This window comes from Ascaphus truei, chromosome 5 (genome assembly GCF_040206685.1).
Source record: "Ascaphus truei isolate aAscTru1 chromosome 5, aAscTru1.hap1, whole genome shotgun sequence".
NCBI lineage: Eukaryota > Metazoa > Chordata > Amphibia > Anura > Ascaphidae > Ascaphus > Ascaphus truei.
This window is the reverse complement of record NC_134487.1, coordinates 40,474,411-40,494,589: the sequence shown is the minus strand read 5'-3', so window position 1 is coordinate 40,494,589 and position 20,179 is coordinate 40,474,411. Positions and strand designations below refer to the sequence as shown.

Genomic DNA, 20,179 nt, shown 5'->3' with positions numbered 1-20,179 from the left:
CACACACACTCTCTCACTCTACACAGACGGGGGGTGGGGTCGGAGCAGAGGAAAGGCCGCGACCAGCACCACCACCCGCTCCCCCCCCTCCTCCCGCGCAGGCAGCGGGAGCACCGGGGACAGCGGTGGGGAGAAGAAACCCCCCGCTACCACCTCCATTCAGGCAGCGGGAGCACCGGGCACGTGGAGGGATCTGAGGTAAGCGGCGACCTGAGGGACATCCCCGCTCCCATCTCCTGCCCCGCGGCCTGTCCCGCGGTGACAGGGGGAAGCGGGGACAGGAGGGACATCCCCGCTCCCATCTCCTGCCCCACGGCCTGTCCCGCGGTGACAGGGGGAAGCGGGGACAGGAGGGACATCCCCGCTCCCATCTCCTGCCCCGCGGCCTGTCCTGCGGTGACAGGGGGAAGCGGGGACAGGAGGGACATCCCCGCTCCCATCTCCTGCCCCGCGGACTGTCCCGCGGTGACAGGGGGAAGCGGGGAGCGGAGGGACATGCCCGCTCCCATCTCCTGTCCCGCGGGATGAATATGCGCTAAAGCGGCGGCCATTTTTTTTCCCGCGACCCCGTTAGTAACGTGATGGTCTCGGGGTGGACCCCGAGACCCGCGTTATAACGGGGTTTAGCTGTATATATATATATATATATATATATATATATATATATATATATATATATATATATATTCCCAGAATCCCTTGCTGCAGTGGAAGTGCTGTGTGCTGGGTGATAATGGGGAAAGGCAGGGTTGCAGACCTGCCTAAGATATGCAGATGAGCATACAGTTGTATTTACATTTGCATATTTGCTTTGCTGTGGAGGGTTTTTGTCACTTTTTTTACTCACCATAACTTAACTCAGTATTATGGTAGGTCCCATCCTTTAGCTTCTTTGCATACCCAGTTAACCAACCCCACACTGATGAGACCCATTAAGGTCGAAACAGCTGTCTGTGGGTGGGTTTTCTGGGTATGCACCTTAACCCTGGCTGTGCTCAAAGCTGTGACCATGCAGCAAGCTTAAGCCTATAGGGAACCATGTTAAAAATGGTTTTTGAAGCAAAAAGTGGCACTGTGTGCTCATTTGCATGTCATTTCCCAGAATCCATTGCTGCAGTGGAAGTGCTGTGTGCTGGGTTATAATGGTAAAAGGTGGGGTTGTAGACCTGCCTAAGACATGCAGAAGAGCATACAGTTGTATTTACATTTGTATATATATATATATATATATATATATATAGCACATTGAGATATTACTGTATGTTCATTTGCATGTCTTAGACAGGTCTGCAACCCCACCTTTCACCATTATCACCCAGCACAAAGCACTTCCACTGCAGCAAGGGATTCTGGAAAATTACATGCAAATGAGCACACAGTGCCACTTTTTGCTTCAAAACCATTCAATATGGTTCCCCTATATGCTTAAGCTTGCTGCATGGTCACAGCTTTGTGCACAGCCAGGGTTAAGATGCATAGCCAGTGAACCCACCCACAGACAGCCGTTTCGACCTTAATGGGTCTCATCAGTATGGGGTTGGTTATACTGGCTATGCAAAAATGAAGCAATGAGGATGGGTTTTACCATACTTAGTTAAGCTATGGTGGGTAAAAAAAAGTGACAAAAACCCTCCACAACGAAGCATATAGCAAATGGAAATTTTACTGTGTATATATAAATATATATATATATATATATATATATATATATATATATATATATATACAGTGTTCGACAAACCTATACATTTGCTCGCCCTGGGCGAGTGGATTTTACCCCCGGGCGAGTAAATATTGGCACAAGCAGCATAGGTTTGGTACTAGGTGGCGAGTAGATTTTTTTGTGTGGCGAGTAGATTTTTTGGTGATTTGTCAACCACTGTATATATATATATATATATATATATATATATATATATATATATATATATATATATATATATATATATATATATATATATATATATATATATATATAGAATAAATGAGTTCTTCAGTATTAGGTGATACTTTTTTTATTGGACTAACAATTTATGTCATAGGACAAGCTTTCGAGAGTTCTCCTCTCTTCTTCAGGTCTAGCTATATATATATGTGTATATGTCTATGTATATATATGTATAAATGTGTATATTACAGTATATCTCTATATCTCTATCTCCCCCATGGGTCATTGTAAAATGATCTACCACATTATACATTTGAGAAATATGAATATACTTTTAAATGGTTGCCATTTCTATTTTGTAAAGATTGCTTAATTACTCAATTTAGCCTTTCATATACTTTGCATTGTACAGCAGTGCAGTGCTGGCCCATCAGACAGCAAAGAGCTTAAGCTAGGACCAAATGCAGCACATAATGTGTATTGTGTAACATACACACTGCATACATTTGCAAGACTGAAATCACTAGAGAACCATTAGAAATGATGAGGTGTAGTTACATAAATTAGGAAAAAAACAGACGAGCACAACCACAGATCAGTGTAAGAAAATGTAAAAAGAACAATAGCCAACAATGCTCACGTAGATGTGAGATGTAACACTTGATCACTTCGGGAGGTGCAGTATGGAGACCCTGTTAGAGTAATCTTTAGATCTAAGTGGAAAACGTTGCATTGACTGAGCCTTTTAAGGTGTCTAGGTCCCGTAGTGAAAGCTGGCTAATTGGCTCATAGGAGGCGCCTCCTGAAGTTATCCAGTGTTACATCTCACATTGAGCATTGCTTGCTATTCTTCTTCTTCTTTTTACATTTACTTATACTGATCTGTGGTTGTGCTTGTCTGTTTTTTCTTATCTCTCTACTTAAGGATCCCCTTTGGGGGAAGCAGAAGAGCTACGAAACCCTAACTCTTATGGGCACTCATCTTTTATGGACTTACATTTTAATATATTATTCCTATGAGAGGTTAAGTTGAGCACAGTTATTCTTTTTGTTTAGTTACATAAGTTGCTTTCACATTGTTGGTGAATGTAGACTTAAGTCTCTTGGATATCTTTTGTATCAGTATTTAAAGGTGTATTAGTCACTTTTTGTTGCATTATTGGGCCTTAACCCTGTAGTATTGTGCTACAGAATATCTTGGCACGTTATAAATAAATGCTGGTAACTTGGATGTCACTTAAAAAAATAATAATAATAATATTGGTAGAAATTATGTGCAAATTCAAAACCGTGCATGCATTCCCAGTTAAAGAATTGTATATCAAATTTATCAATTAATTCCGTTATACTGAACCAAGCTAAGAAAAGGCAAATTAGCAGTTTTATGCCAGCAGGGTGTGCATACAGTATTTTACTAGGTGGAAATACTGCTAAGAATAGCTACTCTTGGGGGGTGTCTAAACAGGAAATATATATTCTCTCTTGTCCAGGGAAGAATGGTAGCAGCAAACATAACATATTGCTGCAACCAAAATCAGTTCTATCCAAATGGATTCCAATATCCCAATCTTCACAGTGTAGCAATGCAGTCGTTTTACTTGACAGTGGAAGTCAGGGCAGAATAAATTCACATGCAAAAAAAGGTAAATGCTATGGAGTCATGCATAAGTGCTCAGACATAGACTTTGTAAATCTTTATCTATCGATTTTAAAATATAGTTTGAAAGAATTTCCATGAAATCTAATCTCCCCAAAGGGTATTCTGCGGGTAACACATCCGCTGTAACTTCTTTTGCCTCTTGAATCTTATGTAGAGCTGATCATGTAGTCCGTGCTTTAAAAGTTAGATACACCTTGACCTTGAACAAAACAGTGCAAGGTCAATACATTGGCGAGTACTATTGAAATATATGGAATAATAGTGAGAATTGTGATAAGGGACTGCTTGCTCCAAAAAGCTTACAATCCAATCTAATCATATGTACATCTGTATGTATGTGTATAAATACATGTGAGAGTATATGTGTAAATGTATTTATACATATGCACAAATAACAGAAAAATATATACCTACATACATAATATATATGTGTTTATCTGTTGCAGGCCTCTGTTCCACGCCGGGCCTCCTGCTGGGCCTGCCTCTCCCACACCGGGCCTCTCTCTCTCTCCCACCGGTGCACACCAGAAACTGGGGAAGTTTGGCCTAGCTTTGGGCGTGCACCAGAGGAAGAGAGGCAAGCCCGGCGTGGGATAGAGGCCCGCAACAGCTGGGGTGAACCAGGGGCCTGGCGGCAACCGGAGACCCAGCAGCCGGATACAGATTTTGAGCCTGACCTCTGGCCAGGCCCAACTTCAGAGCCGGCTGGACCCTCGTAGCCACCGGGCCCTACAAATTCTTACCCTCCCCCATTGCCACAAGTTAAGCACTGCAACTCGGGTGCCAGGAGGGGATTTTTTAGGCTGGTCGCTCGGGATTTGTGTGTGTGTGTGTGTGTGTGTGTATATATATATATATATGTGTATATATATGTGTGTATGTGTATATATATATATATGTAGAAGGGGGCTGAGCTGCGCCTCTGCTAATGATTGCTGGTATACAGTGTGACTCACTAGGAGTAAAACACTGTATAATAGGTTTATAATCTAATGAAATATGAATAAGATAAATTAAAAATAATAGAATAAATAATATTAATAAATCAAATGCAATAAAATAAAACCTATAGCTAAGCAATAAAAGCAAGATATAAACGATCATACAACAAATGAATATCTCCACAAATGGGAAAAAAAGGAGGGGGGGTATAAAAACCAGTCCTCAGAATAGTCCAATAAGTCCAATAAATTCTGGTATAGAGGGTCTCCGGCTGCTCTCAAAGTGGACAACCACATCCACAGGGAATCTAGAAGAAACGGGGGAAGAGAGAGCGCACACCCATAGCGTAAAATTGTAACATTTAATGAGGGAAAGAGAGAGGGGGGGATAAAAATTGCACTTACAAAGGTACAATATAAAAAAGCATTCTGTGATATATAATCACCACCATCCGGTTTAGAACTGCAGCCTCATATTCTGTGCAGTCCCAGGATGACGTCCCAGTCCAAGTCCAGGGTAGTTATTCTCCTTTGCATCAGTGGGGGAGTCCTGTAGAGTAGCTATGAGCTGGGAAGCCTCTGCAACAATCGCGCGGGTCAATGGGTCCCAACGCGCGGTGATGACGTCAGTGTCATGCGTCTGACGTGATGACGCTCCCTGACGCGTTTCGTCACACAACGGGCGACTTTCCCTTTGAGAAAGTCGCCCGTTGTGTGACGAAACGCGTCAGGGAGCGTCATCACGTCAGACGCATGACACTGACGTCATCACCGCGCGTTGGGACCCATTGACCCGCGCGATTGTTGCAGAGGCTTCCCAGCTCATAGCTACTCTACAGGACTCCCCCACTGATGCAAAGGAGAATAACTACCCTGGACTTGGACTGGGACGTCATCCTGGGACTGCACAGAATATGAGGCTGCAGTTCTAAACCGGATGGTGGTGATTATATATCACAGAATGCTTTTTTATATTGTACCTTTGTAAGTGCAATTTTTATCCCCCCCTCTCCCTTTCCCTCATTAAATGTTACAATTTTACGCTATGGGTGTGCGCTCTCTCTTCCCCCTTTTCTTATATATATATATGTGTATATATATATATATATATATGTGTATATATATATATATATATATATATATATATATATATATATATATATATATATATATATATATATGCAGTGGTCGACAAATCACCAAAAAATCAAATCTACTCGCCACACAAAAAAATCTACTCGCCACTTAGTACCAAACGTGTGCTGCTTGGGCCAATAGGAGCTCGCCACGATGTTAAATCCACTCGCCCGAGGCGAGCAAATGTATAGGTTTGTCGAACACTGTATATATGTATATATATAATATATATATGTAATATATATGTGTGTATATGTATTTTTTTTTTTTACACAAAAGACAAACAGAATCCCACTAGCACTCTAATAGTAACCGTAATACACGAAATATATAAGTATATAGAGTCAGAATTAGAAAATTAAAAGAATTTTAATTGAACACAAATATAAGTAACACTAACCATTTAAAAAACATACAGAAAAACAGACCACTGAGAGAACCTGAGAAGAAACTGAGGCGGCAATGCATTTGTTTTGGCACGACGTCGCGTCGATGTCGCCATCACTATAATCGCAGCCTTAGATGGACAAACAGACAAATGACTTGTAATATATATATATATATATATATATATATATATATATATATATGTGTGTGTGTGTACAGTATGTGTACGTATAAATGGTATTACCAAATATACATGGAGAGATCCCCTCGATCAGGAATTTCATTGGTGCCCAACACAGGATATAAAGTTTTCCTTCTCTGCAGAAACATTAAGCAGGACTGGAAGTGAAGTATGAATTGTATTACGGCTTCCAAAAAAACTTGAATATCACAGTGATATTACAGTATTTGAATATTTTCTCATGTTTTTGCTGCCTGTATTACTATTATTAAGTTTCTACCCGAGGTTCTCTTCTCTATCTTGAATATGCAGACCTGGATGAATGTTTGTTTTTGGGATCCGAGTAGGTTTTCATATAAACGTGCTCTGCAGTCATACAGGTGATCTCTTACAGTATATTTTAAAGCCGCAATCCCGCCTGCAGTGTTTTCTGTGATTTAAGTAATTTTTTGTGTTTTCGTTATCATGCTATATACTGTATGTACAATGAGCTTTCATATAAATTATTTTACAGGTGCGCCGACGAGTATTCTAAAAGTTGCCTTAAACTTGCCTTGGAAAATCTGGGGCTATCACCAACAAGATCCAGGTACATGCTGGTTACATGCTGCAACATTTCAGTGACATTTCTGCAGAGACTAATGGCCCACTGGATTAATACAGCAGGGGTCCCTGGCAGTCCCATTCAGTTTGAATGGGACTGCGAGGGACCCCCACTGTTAATTTGATGGGCCATTAGTCTGTCTGCAGAAATGTCACTGAAATGTTGAAGCATGTACCCAGTATGGACCTGGGTCTTGTTGGTGATTGCCCCAGATTTGTTTTAGAATACTCGTCGGCACTACAGTAATATTTCTTTTTTTACTGTGTTCAGGTGGTTAAAGAGCTTTTCATTGCTAGGATCAAGAATGCAATGCAAGGGTTAAGCGGACCATACCAGCTGTTTTTAATTAGATTGTGTTTGTAAGTAGATATATTGTGACTCCGGCAGTAATTATCCACTCCTTGACAAAGCACCGAAGGGTGAGAAACGCGTAGGAGATCTCCATGTTGGATGTGTTGTAGTTGAAATAAATTAACCTTTTTTATTGAACCTGGTCTCTTGAAGTTACAATCTTGCCAGTTTTCACTGAAGCAACGCCTTTTGGGGAAATGTCCACACTTCGGGTAATAACCAGCATACAGTACATCTCTACATACTTCTTTGCAATGTCTGAAGCTCCTGAATTATCTTTGCATTTACTCGTACCTACAGCATTATTAAACATCACCTTTTTGGATTTGGATTTGGGAGTGCCTGTCCTTCTGTTCCTTAATTGTGTGCTTTCCAATGTAGAAGATATCTACTGCATATTGTGTGAGTGCCTGGTCTCTGGACTTGGATAGTGAATAGCACGAGCCAATATCATGCTACATCATCATCAGTTGCAACTTCTTATTGGATGGCTATTTAAATCCGTGCCAAAAACAAAACAGGAAATAACACCAGTAACTTCACCAGTAAGTACAGTATAATGGAAAACTAGAGGCATATAGTGCAGTACAGCTGCGGAGGACCCCTAGTTTCCATGCTGTAAAATAATTGTGTTAGGCAGGACTCCTTTTAATTAATATAAAGATAGAAACCAGGGAATCCTCTGAGCTAAAACCAGCTATTTTCAGCTCTGGGGTCACCTGGAACCCAGTATACTTGCTGCTGAAGGTAGCGTGTTGCAGTCCCTTCCAGGGGAAACAAAGTGACGCTTTAAATCCCGTACATCATGTTGGCCCATGTGACAAGGGCAGGCATGGGCAACTCCAGTCATCAATGGGCCAGCAACAGGTCGTGGTTTCAGGATATCCCTGCTTCAGCAGAGGTGGCTCAATCAGTGACTCAGTCTTCGACTGAATCCTGAGCTATTGGTGGCCCTTGAGAACTGGAGTTGCCCACCCCTAGACTAGGGGCATTTTAAATACCAGAAAGTACAGGCGCTACCTTCATCGATGAGTATCAACTAGGTGGTCCTCAGAACTACATGGTGTGGTTCAGCTCTGGGGATCCCTGGTTTCCATCATGGTAGTAAAAAATGGTGGGGGCTTAGGGGAAACTGATGCTTTAAACACACTTATTTTCAGTGGACACATTTATAGGGGACACATATTTGACAGCATGACAATTCCTGTCAGTGCTCTAAAAGTATCATTTCAGTGCTATCCTGTAATCGCTTACTTTGGACAGCTCCGAAGTATGAAACATTCATCGATGTTAGCAGGTGGAAATGGCATTAGCCTTTATAAATATTTATTTATGTTGTTCTTTTCTGTCTCAGTGATCTTGTGACAAATGGTGTCAGGGAAATAAGAGCTGGCTACCGTGGTTATTTTATCACATACCAGTTATAACCCTTTCGCTGCCAGAAGGACTTGCAATTGGAAGGGATTAAATACACACATCTCGATCTTATGCCAGAAAACAATAAATCCAGTAACTGTCCAGAAGAAAATATATAGTTTCATTGTTTGTCGTTATTTTAATACTTAATTATCCTTCTGTAAATATTTATTTTAGAAAAAATGGTGTATAATAATTACTGTATTGTAATTACTGTGCTGTACTTTTTCTTGTCATTCTCTGCTGATTTAACAGTTTCCTTTATTGCTGTAGAGAGTGGATTCAACATCTAGGTTGACAAATAAAGCAAACATTTACAGTAGATTAGAGGAACTTCTGTTCTCTTTATTCTAAGTAGTAAACCTCTTTAGCCCCAGAGGACATTTCTCTTGTCCAGGGTTTTTCAACTGGAGTTCTTAGGAACCCTTGTAGTCCGTGGGCACCCTGCAATGGTCGGGGCATTTGAAAATTTTACCAAATACAGACGAATTTAAAATGCATATGATCTCAGATATGCAATTAGAGAGGGTAGGGGTTCCTTACAATACATCTGATCTCAGACACACTATTAGAGAGAGTTGGGGTTCTGCAGAATTTCAGAATATAATTATAGGTTTTCTCAACCAAAAAAAAGGTTGGAAGCCACTGCTCTAGTTAAGTCTTTTAAAATTAAGTTAGAGGTTACTAATAATTACCTTTACCGTATTTGAAAGGTTTTTTTTATATACAGACAAAGAACCAGTCATTGTAAATACCAGTTAAAAACTAATTCCAATTAATCATTTTTAAAAAATATATATTTTTTTTTTACTGTTTAATTGTTCTTCTTAGAAAGATTCCATTACCCTGAAGCCAATAATTCATCTTCAGTTTTGAAAGGAAGGGTGGGTAGCTGTGTTTTTTCTTTCTGCCATAAAGTAATAGTAGGAGGTAGAGGGAGTAGTTGGTATGATCGGTTATACCCGATGAAGGACCCTGAGAGGTTCGAAAGCTCATACACACAGGTGTCAACTACTTGTTGGTCCAATAAAACGTATCATACCCCCTACTCCCTCTCCCTCTTTTGTTACTACCAATCAGCTAAATTTAACTTGTTAAATATGCCACTATTCTTAGTTCACTTTCTTACTACAAGGTACTGCCTCTTTAAAAGATAGAGGAGCATTAAAACCAATCACACTGACTGAGATGACAGTCACCACCCAATGCCAGTGAAAGTAAACTGTAGGTGCTCTGATTTTTCCTTGGCAAAATGCATTAGCATAAACTATACAATAAAATGAAACTTGTCTTTTTGTTTCCAGATTATCTTTCTCAAGGACTTGATCTGTCAGGGATAGAAGTGATTGAGAATGATCTGCTCTTTATTACTAGAGCTCGCCTTGAAGTGGAAAACCAAGCCAAGCGTTTGCTGGAGCAGGGGGCTGAGACCCAGGTAAATTTGAGTGATAGTATGCTTTAGCTAAAATAGTGTCTGTATCTATATATAGATATACAGGCATACCCCGGTTTAAGTACACTCACTTTAAGTACACTCGCGAGTAAGTACATCTCACTCAATAGGCAAATGGCAGCTCACGCATGCGCCTGTCGGCACGTCCTGAAGAGCAATACCGGCTCCCTACCTGTAACGAAGGTGTGCGCAAGCGGGGAGACTATAGAGCCTGTTACACATGCATTATTTACATCTGTTCTGCACGTATATGACGATTGCAGTACAGTACATGCATCGATAAGTGGAGAAAAGGGAGTGCTTCACTTTAAGTACATTTTCGCTTTACATACATGCACCGGTCCCATTGCGTACATTAATGTGGGGTATGCCTGTATACATCTACATATATATGTGTGTGTGTGTGTGTGTATATATATATATATCACACACAAAAGATGTAGCGCTAAGGTGGAAATATGAATAAGATAAGGGAATGTGTGAAAAAATATGTGAATAAACTATTAATAAGTGATTAATTAATGAGCCCCTAATCTAATAATATTTAGAATAAATATATAATAAACAGTGAAACAATTATAATAATTGTAACTTAAACCACAGAAGATGTGTCCCAGTGATTCCACTTGATGAATAATCCAGAGAGGTTCAAAGTCCAACAAACCAGTCCTATGGAACACTTTTGCAGCTTCAGGAAAAGTGGTATAGCCATCCACTGTAAACCTAAAAACACAAAACACAGAGAAGCGCAAGCTCCATAGCATAAATCTGTGTAAAAATCAGGGTAAATTTATTAAGCAAGAGCAGCCACAAGGAGATGCACTTAAAAGATTTAAAAAAACACATTAATGGGAGAGAAATCTCTGTGGGATGTCATCAAAGGGGGGTAGAGAGAGCCCGGCAAATGCTGGGTGCACCTGTTAGAATAGAAACCTCGTGCAGCCTCCAACAGTTCCTATCACACCCTAACGCCACGCACGGGTAGAGACACGAGGAGCACCTGGACTCGTAGCAGCCAAACGAGGAACACAGCCAAGCCAGCTGACTCTCTCCTTGCCTAGAACGAAAGCAGTGACGGAGGATAAGCCACACGGGTTCTGTGAGACGCAGACACAAGGCGTCAGCGTGTGATAGGAGCTGTTGGAGGCTGCACGAGGTTTCTATTCTAACAGGTGCACCCAGCATTTGCCGGGCTCTCTCTACCCCCTTTGATGACATCCCACAGAGATTTCTCTCCCATGAATGTGTTTTTTAAAATCTTGTAAGTGCATCTCCTTGTGGCTGCTCTTGCTTAATAAATTTACCCTGATTTTTACACAGATTTATGCTATGGAGCTTGCGCTTCTCTGTGTTTATATATATATATATATATATATATATATATATATATATATATATATATATAGGTAACAGAGCAGATGGCACACAAATACAGATGAGGACAGGTGCTTAGTCCCATATGAATGAATACAATCAAAGGCTCCTTACCAGGCAGACCAGAGAATCCAGGGAATCCAAAGCAGGCACAGCAAGGAAGAGACAGCACACTTGTTAGCAAAAAGAATTGTATTAGTGAAGCAGGCACAAAACACCAACGTTTCGGTCCTAAAAACAGGACCTTTATCAAGGGAGTGCTTGATAAAGGTCCTGTTTTTAGGACCGAAACGTTGGTGTTTTGTGCCTGCTTCACTAATACAATTCTTTTTGCTAACAAGTGTGCTGTCTCTTCCTTGCTGTGCCTGCTTTGGATTCCCTGGATTCTCTGGTCTGCCTGGTAAGGAGCCTTTGATTATATATATATATATATATATATATATATCAACATATTTGTGTATCTCTATAAATATTGTGTGTATAATGGCACCAACATGCAGAACATGTTGAGGTCACACCATTTCTGGTAGAGGGTTTGAAAGGAGCGTGCTATTCAGCCCACAGACGGTGATCTCCGAAGCTTCGTTCCAGTCGTTCCGCTTCCCTTTGCCCCTGTCCATCACTTAGCTGTTACCTTACTATTCAGTAAGTTTGTTCATTGTAACATCGTGTTGTGCCACATTAGCGTGGTACTCGTTGACCCTGCCATCATGTGCTTTTAAAGTTTAGGAGCTTTTTTCCAATGCGTTTTTCTCATGTGTTTACTTTTTGTATATAATGTTTTTTTACATTTGTGTGTATTGCATATTGTTGCACTTTTTCCTCAAATATATATATATTTGTTGATTCCCAGTGCGCTGATTTGTTTAATTTTTCTATCTTGTTGCTGAGGGACCTCCCTAGGGAGATCTCTCATAGGTGGTTTATGGAGTGCTCCTAAACAAACAGCACAAAGGTGATTTTTATACCCTGGAGCTTCACAGTGGGAGTGCCTGGGCATGATTTTTTAAATATATTTATTTAAATGCATATATATTAAATTTACATATATATATATATATATATATATATATATACACATACATACACACACACACACACACACACACACACACACACACGTATATATACACACATATATAATCATCTTCTGCCCTTGTAGAACAACTGCTGGTTGAAAGCTTCCCCATTGAACTTCGAGGTACTACGGTTGCAAGCCACTTTTCACGACGTTGCACTGACACATTTTCAGATTTCATGCTCCCATCTTCCTTTTGGCCATCGTCCTGGTTTTTTAATTGCTCTTGGAATCCAGTTGAGTACCATCTTTGACCAACTATTGTAATTTTTTCTTGTGATCGGTTTAGCCCAATGCTGTTTTCAATTCTCCACCCTGGTGATAATATCAGAGTTTGGTTTCGAACCCATTCATTTCCCCCCCCCCCCCCCCATTCTTTCCTTATCTTGCTTGTATCTTTATGTAATGTAATGGTTGATGTAGCATTCTCATAGATGTTCCTTATAACATGATTGTGCACTTCTTCAAGACTTTGTGTTTTTAATGCATTTTAAACTGCTAATTTGATGTGCTTTTTGATAATCTACGAATCCTAAGTGGAGTGGTAGATTGTATTGATTACTTAAGGCAATCATTTCTGGTATTACTTGGATGTGGTCCATTGTGTTGTATCCAAGAATTGAAAGAATTTTCTCTCTTTTTTTTCTCTCCAACATCTTTCAAGATTTCTGTTGTAATTCCATCTTCCCTAGGAGTCTTCCCATTCTTCGTGAATTTTATTGCCATTGCCACTTCATTTGGAAGGACACATGGTATATAATTGGTGGTTTCTTCTCTCTCTCTTCCTGTGCTGAATTATGCTCTCTGTTATCTGTGTGTTTATACAATTTCATGTAGACGTCCTCGACTCTTTATGATAAGTCTTTTATTGTTGATCCTCATCTTGTTTGAGTGCAACGATTTCTTTATTTCCAATCATCAGTCGCCGCTTCGGCTTCTTTAAGCTTTTGTTATCATCGATAATCATTTTTACCATATCAGTTACATTTTCTTGCGTCTTCACTACGTTTGCAGATCATCTTGCACAGTTCTGCATATCACCCAGCCTTGAGAAAGCAGTACGAGTGAAACGTACGGTACGTACGTCATGAGCAAAGCATTGCGTGATTTCACTCCATGTTAACAGGCACTACTTGTGCACTGTTTTAGATTAATACTGATTCAGTCAATATATTCTCTGACATGTGTGTGAGTGTATGAATTTCGCGAATCTACCACAATCCATGTTAACAGGCACTACTTGTGCACTGTTTTAGATTAATACTGACACTGATATGGTGTGTATGTGTGTGTACAACACTCACGCACCGCACTAACACCAAGTGGCTTATACACATAGAGAACCACCATGAACAGGCACGGCTTTTGGCATTGTTTACACAGATAACTGACTCTGTGGGCTGTGTTACCGATATAGGCACAATACCACTAACTTGTGTGTACAATACTCACGCACCATACTAACATCAGTGGTTTTTGTACATAGAGATCCACCACCAACAGGCATGGCTTTTGGCATTAATTACACAGATAAACTGACTCTGTGTGCTGTGTTACTGATATAGGTACAATACCACCAACCTGTACAATTAACCAGCTATACCTGTATACTGCTACGTGTATGTGTGTGTACAACACTCACGCACCGCACTAACACCAGGTGGCTTATACTTACAGAGAACCACCATAAACAGGCACGGCTTTTTGGCATTGTTTACACAGATAACTGACTCTGTGGGCTGTGCTAGCGATATAGGTACAATACCACTAACTTGTGTGTACAATACTCACGCACCATACTAACATCAAGTGGCTTTTGTACATAGAGATCCACCACCAACAGGCACGGCTTTTGGCATTATTTACACAGATAACTGACTCTGTGTGCTGTGTTACTGATATAGGTACAATACCACTAACCTGTACAAGTAACCAGCTATACCTGTATACTGCTACAGTCAGCATTGATATCGACATGCTGATTTATGCCATACGACATAGTACAAACTAGACACTTACCGTTACCTGTTTTGACCTATAACCATCCTTTGGATCTACTCTACACCACTAGTGTTATCGTGCGGCCATATCCCAGACTCTGGGTTTACAGTACAGAGTTTATTGTGGTCTGCTTTGCTCATTTTTAATATTAATTCACTGTACACTGGCTATCATTAGTATATTACTTGACCTATAGTGTTCCCCATATTATTTTATATTTACAGTTAAGACTCAATTAAAGTTTCTGGTTTTAATTAATTCATTACTCACCCACCTTACTAGGTTCTGATACATTTTGGCTACACATTGGTAGAGTGCTCTCCTTGGGGTTCTACCTCTCTCTGTTTTTTCTATTTGACATTACCCCTGATAGTAGCACCTCCACATAGCCACATCCAGCAAGCAGTAGCGAGGGTATTCCTTCCCCCTCCACTTCCCCTTTTCCCCTCCTTGTGTTTGGACAGTTCTGCATATTCAATTCTTTTTCTTGCGTCTTGGGATAGTTTAATTTCTTATCGTCTCCTCTGAAACTGCTGTCTCTTCTGATATTTTCTTATCCTGTTTTTTTTTTTTTTTTTTTTGGCAGTTACTCCATTTTTTCCCCTGCTTCTTCAAATACAATCTTACGTTTTTCACAATTGTTTAAGGTGTTCCCATTCATTTCTCTGCTGTTATTCTTGAAGCTCTTGATGTTGATTGTTTTGTCTTCTTATTCATTAGTTTTGTTCTTTCTATCTTTGCATTCAGATGTAATTGGCAGTGAACCAATCAGTGATCACTCCTTGCATCAAAACGGTTAAGGACTTCGCATTTTTCAATCACCGGTTTCTTGTTAGCTAGGATACAGTCACATTTCATTCTTGCTTCCATTGGGTCCGCTCCATGTCCTTTTTCTATTTGGATTCTTCTTGCAGAATGAATTCATGATGTAGAAGTTTTCACATTCTGCTATTTCTACCAATTTGTCTCCACGCTCATTCCTGTTGCTGTACTTGCTATCTGATCCTTCTTCTTTCTGATGGGCACCAATATTTGCGTTGAAATCTCCCATAATGATCTGTAGGTGACAATTTCCTTTGATGTTGTTTCTCCATCTCTTGTTAACGATGAAGCCCACTCTACAGATTCTTCTGTTTTCTGCACCTACGTAATATAATAGCTGACCAATTGTAAGCTCAATTAAAGTTATTTGCACCCTATTTTATAAGGACTATGTTGGTTATCTCTGGAGTCCAGATACAAGATACATTTTGTCCAATCTAACCGTCAAGTAGTTTTTGGATAAGTTACTCAATTATTTGGCAGTCTTCTCACCCCGCACTTATCATCTAAGATCAGGTTCCAAAGTCCTGCTTATGATTCCACTGTTCAATAATGAAACCTTCTTACTTTAAGCATGTTTGTAACTGTAATATACATTGTTGTCCGCATCTGATTCTGTACATACGTGTAAATGAGAGGTAACTCTCAAGATATATACAATATTCATGCTTGGAAAGCAGAAAGGGAGAAAGGCTTCCTAAAATGAATAACATGTTATTTCAATAAAATGTGGAACAGTAATTGTGTTACCAAAATATAGTTGTTACTGTACCTGTAAATTAAATAGTATTTATTCTATGTACCCCGTCCCCCATTAACCTTACACCCTGCCTGTATAATATTTTAGTGACATCCCCAATCAAAGATGGCCCTCTCTTAATGCTTGTAAGGGATGTAGCCTGCCTTTTAAAAACAATGTGCTTTAAAACAATACATTATTTACAGTACCGATACCAGCTTAATGTATATATTGTTTTTTGCATTGTACACTGAAGCAGTAGCTCCCAATTACTGCTGAAAGTACATGTTGATAATATCTAGAGCGTTGGGTATGTATTAGTTTGTTTGTAGAGCAGAATAGAGCACTAATTGGATTTCCACAGCATAATATAGAAATAGCAGGAAGAGGAGGGCCAGTATAAGGAAAAACATTTTAAAAGGATTTAGATAATAAGCACTAGCAGAGAAATCAAACCCAGTTTCAGCTCTAGTTAGTTGGTCTCCAATCTAAGGCAGGGGTTTATGCATGAAATGAGATGAGAAGATCACTTTCTGATAACTGCTCTATAAATAATGTATTCACACACCAAATAACAAATCATTTGTATGTCCATACAGTGCAATACATATATTTGACCCCTCCAGTCTTTACTTTTCCCCTTTTTGCAATAAAATCCTTGGCCATTTTTGTAAGTTGCACACTTTTCTCTATTTTCCTTGTGTGTCAAGTATTTTTCAATTAATTTACTGCATTTGCCTAAACTTCCTATTCCGCATATGTACATACATATATATTACAGTTTATCTACTGTACCTATCGGCATTGGTAACTTCAAAATGTATTATTTACTAAAAATATTGTTTTAAACCCATTATTGTTCAGTTTGTATCAGGCTTTTCATTGTATTGGTTTTCTTAAGTACAGAAGTTTGGACACAAATTTTAAAGGCAAAGCTGTGTGGAAATTCAAGTCGTCTTGGTCATTTTGGTTTGATTAACATAGAAGACAACTACTTGGCTCTAACCATTGACCCTTTTACACTGATTGTCTTGTGTGGAGAAGCCACTGTAATGTTTATTTGTATCTGAAGCAAATGCAATACAGAAGTGTGATGATGAAATGTTGCCTGTCTGGTTTATAGAGTACAAAATTGTGCTTTCGAGAAGATACAGTTCATGAAATTATCCAGAGAGATGAGGAGGAATGCTGGTTGTAGGGGCTAATAAGATGTCTTTGTTATGATTTGACAATTTAAATATTCCTTTTCTTTATTACTAGAGTAATAAAGTCATAAAGAACAAGTTAGAATCTGGGAAACATCATGGTGTGGTAGGAAAACATCACTAATAATGACTTATGGCCAATAAAGAAAGTTGCTTTTGTTTATTACATTTCTGTTATTAAAATTGCTTGCAGTTTATTCTTCCAAACTACTGTACATTTTGTGCCTCTAATGAATAATTGTACCTGCATGATACATTTTGGAGGGTTTCTGTATCTGTGGTAACAGAATCTCAGTGCAGATGTCACTTCTCATCCATAGCACTAGACATGTTTCCTCTCCCTTAAGAATGAACATGCTGGCACAGAATATATCAATAATCTTCCAACAGGGCTGTTTCCTCTGCTTCAAAAATGTAACCCCAACACACAACCTTTTCCCAAGGATGAGTTAGATGAGCTAGGTAGGATGTGCAAAGCTGTTATTATTAACTTCAATCGCATATTCTCTGCTTAGCAGAAGCTTTAGGTAGTTGAAGGTTTGCACTGGATTTTATTGCATCATGATCATCTTTTGAGATGAAATCTTGGAAGATAATTAAACCCTTAATAACATTTGATATGTTTGGGATTTTACATACAGCTGTTCTACATCATCTTCTTGATTGGATTTACAGATGTAGCATCTTCTATTAGCGGCCGCAGGACACGTGCTGGTGAACTGCGGACCAGGAGTCGAGCGTTAACGGCACAGCGCTTGGCAATGGCGAACGGTCCATCAGGACTAACACTGCGGGCGTCCCTGCTTCTGAATGGGACTCCCGCTGTGTGAATCCTACATCAGTATGTAAGGGTAAGAGTAGACAGAATCAGGCACTCTCCCTGCTCACCTCGAAAAGGTGATCATACTTCTTTTATTTTAATAACATATTATTGAAGTAGGGGGTTTTCGGAGCTGAACCGCATTCATTTCAGCCTCTGGGACCCCCTGGTTTGCGAGTTGCAAGCCCCGGTATGAGGTGCCGGTATCACCTCCTTGCTTAAATGCCCTGGTCACATGACGTTAGTAGTAATAACCGCTAAGGTAATGAAGTGGGTAACCCCTCCCACTGCCCACCCGAGAGAACTAACCACCCACCCTGGGGCAACTACACCCTTCACCCACCTCTTCTACCCCCAATAAACATCAAGAAACAACAAATACTAGCCAATACATTCATTGATTGTCAGTGCGGGTCCAAAGCCCTCATATGGGAGCAAAGATAACTCCAAAGGCAATGAATGGGCACCCAACAACACCACACGGGCTTACAATGCATTGAGGACTTTCTCTAAAGTTCAGGAATATTAGATCTTATGTTTTCTTAATTTTTTGGCGACAAATGCAATATAATCCCTATGTATTTTGGACAGACCACATAGTTAACCACCCCACCCATGCTAAAAGGAAGGGTACTGCATTGAAAAGCAACATCATTCTTTACATAATCTAGCAAGAAGGAAGATTGTTGATGACCAATAAAGAATATGTATTGGTCTATATTAATTCTTCGCATAGGCCCTTAAACTAATGACACAATTTCAAATATTGATTAATTTATTTTTTTTCCAATTCAAAACACAGTTATTGAAAAGAATAGCTATTTTTTAGGCACAGGCTCTTCAAATAATTTTCCTCATTCTCTAGACCAATGCACCTTTTTCTCAAATATAAAGCCCAAAATAGCCACAGTTGGTTTTTCTCTCCCAAGTCTACAATGTTAAGTACACTGCGTGTTTCATAGTGTTATGCCTTTTAGATACTAGTTTAATATGTATTCTACATACATCTATATCCTGGCAACTAAGAGCTTTGTTCAAGTTATGCTAGCACTTAGTTGACGTCAAAAACAACTTTTCTAATAAAATTCTTATCTCCCATCTTGGTTGTCATTTCCTGAGGACCAATTTGCATCATGAACTCAAAGCTCAGGAAAATAAATGAAATGCTTAGAATGTTTATTACTAAACTTACATGTGGACACCTTTCATACATTTCATCTACGCCCTAGCAACAGGGGTGGCCAACTCCAGTCCTGAAAGGCCACCAACAGGTCAGGTTTTAAGGATGTCCCTGCTTCAGCACAGATGGAGCCACTGATGGAGCCACCTGTGCTGAAGCAGAGCTATTGTTAAAGCCTGACCTGTTGGTAGCTCTTGAGGACTGGAGTTGGCCACCCGTGCCCAAGAAAGTCCAAAACCGCTGGTAGCAAATGACAAAGAAACCGAAGTGTTGGAGACGGATAATTTATACAGGCATACCCCGCATTAACGTACGCAATGGGACCGGAGCATGTATGTAAAGCGAAAATGTACTTAAAGTGAAGCACTACCTTTTCCCCACGTATTGATGCATGTACTGTACTGCAATCATCAAATACGTGCATAACTGATGTAAATAACATGTGTAACAGGCTCTATAATCTCCCCGCTTGCGCACAGCTTCGGTACAGGTAGGGAGCCGGTATTGCTGTTCAGGACGTGCTGACAGGCGCTGGCGTTTGCATATTGGGCGATATGTCCTTACTCGCGAGTATACTTAAAGTTAGTGTCCTTAAACTGGGGTATGCCTGTATTAAGCATTTCTGAGTGTCATAAAAATGTAGGACTATTTTAAAAAAATATATATATATAATATTAATTAAATACACCAAGTCAAAAGCATAACTCAAGGGTAATCGCCTGGCAGGGAATACCAACTCTTGATCGAGACATCCCTACATTGGATTGTCCTGCTTTAACATATTGTACATTGTGCATTTGCATTTGTATTTTTCGGGAGGGTTTTCTTTTCTTTAACTGAATTATTATTATTTTACATTGGTAGCTGGGATGTCCTGTCTTTTCGATAGTTTGTTGTTTTCTTTTAGAGTTTCGATGAGGCACATTTTAGGGATACATTCTT

The 20,179-nt window shown here is 39.7% G+C and overlaps 1 protein-coding gene across 1 annotated transcript in view; it reads left to right on the top strand.

Moving 5' to 3' along the window:
* COG5 (component of oligomeric golgi complex 5) overlaps nt 1-20,179 on the top strand; it is a 457,324-nt gene that overhangs the window by 206,057 nt on the left and 231,088 nt on the right. Inside the window, exon 7 of the mRNA XM_075599712.1 lies at nt 9,870-10,000. Within this exon, the coding sequence (XP_075455827.1) occupies nt 9,870-10,000 (131 nt within the window). The remainder of the gene's footprint in view (nt 1-9,869; nt 10,001-20,179) is intronic.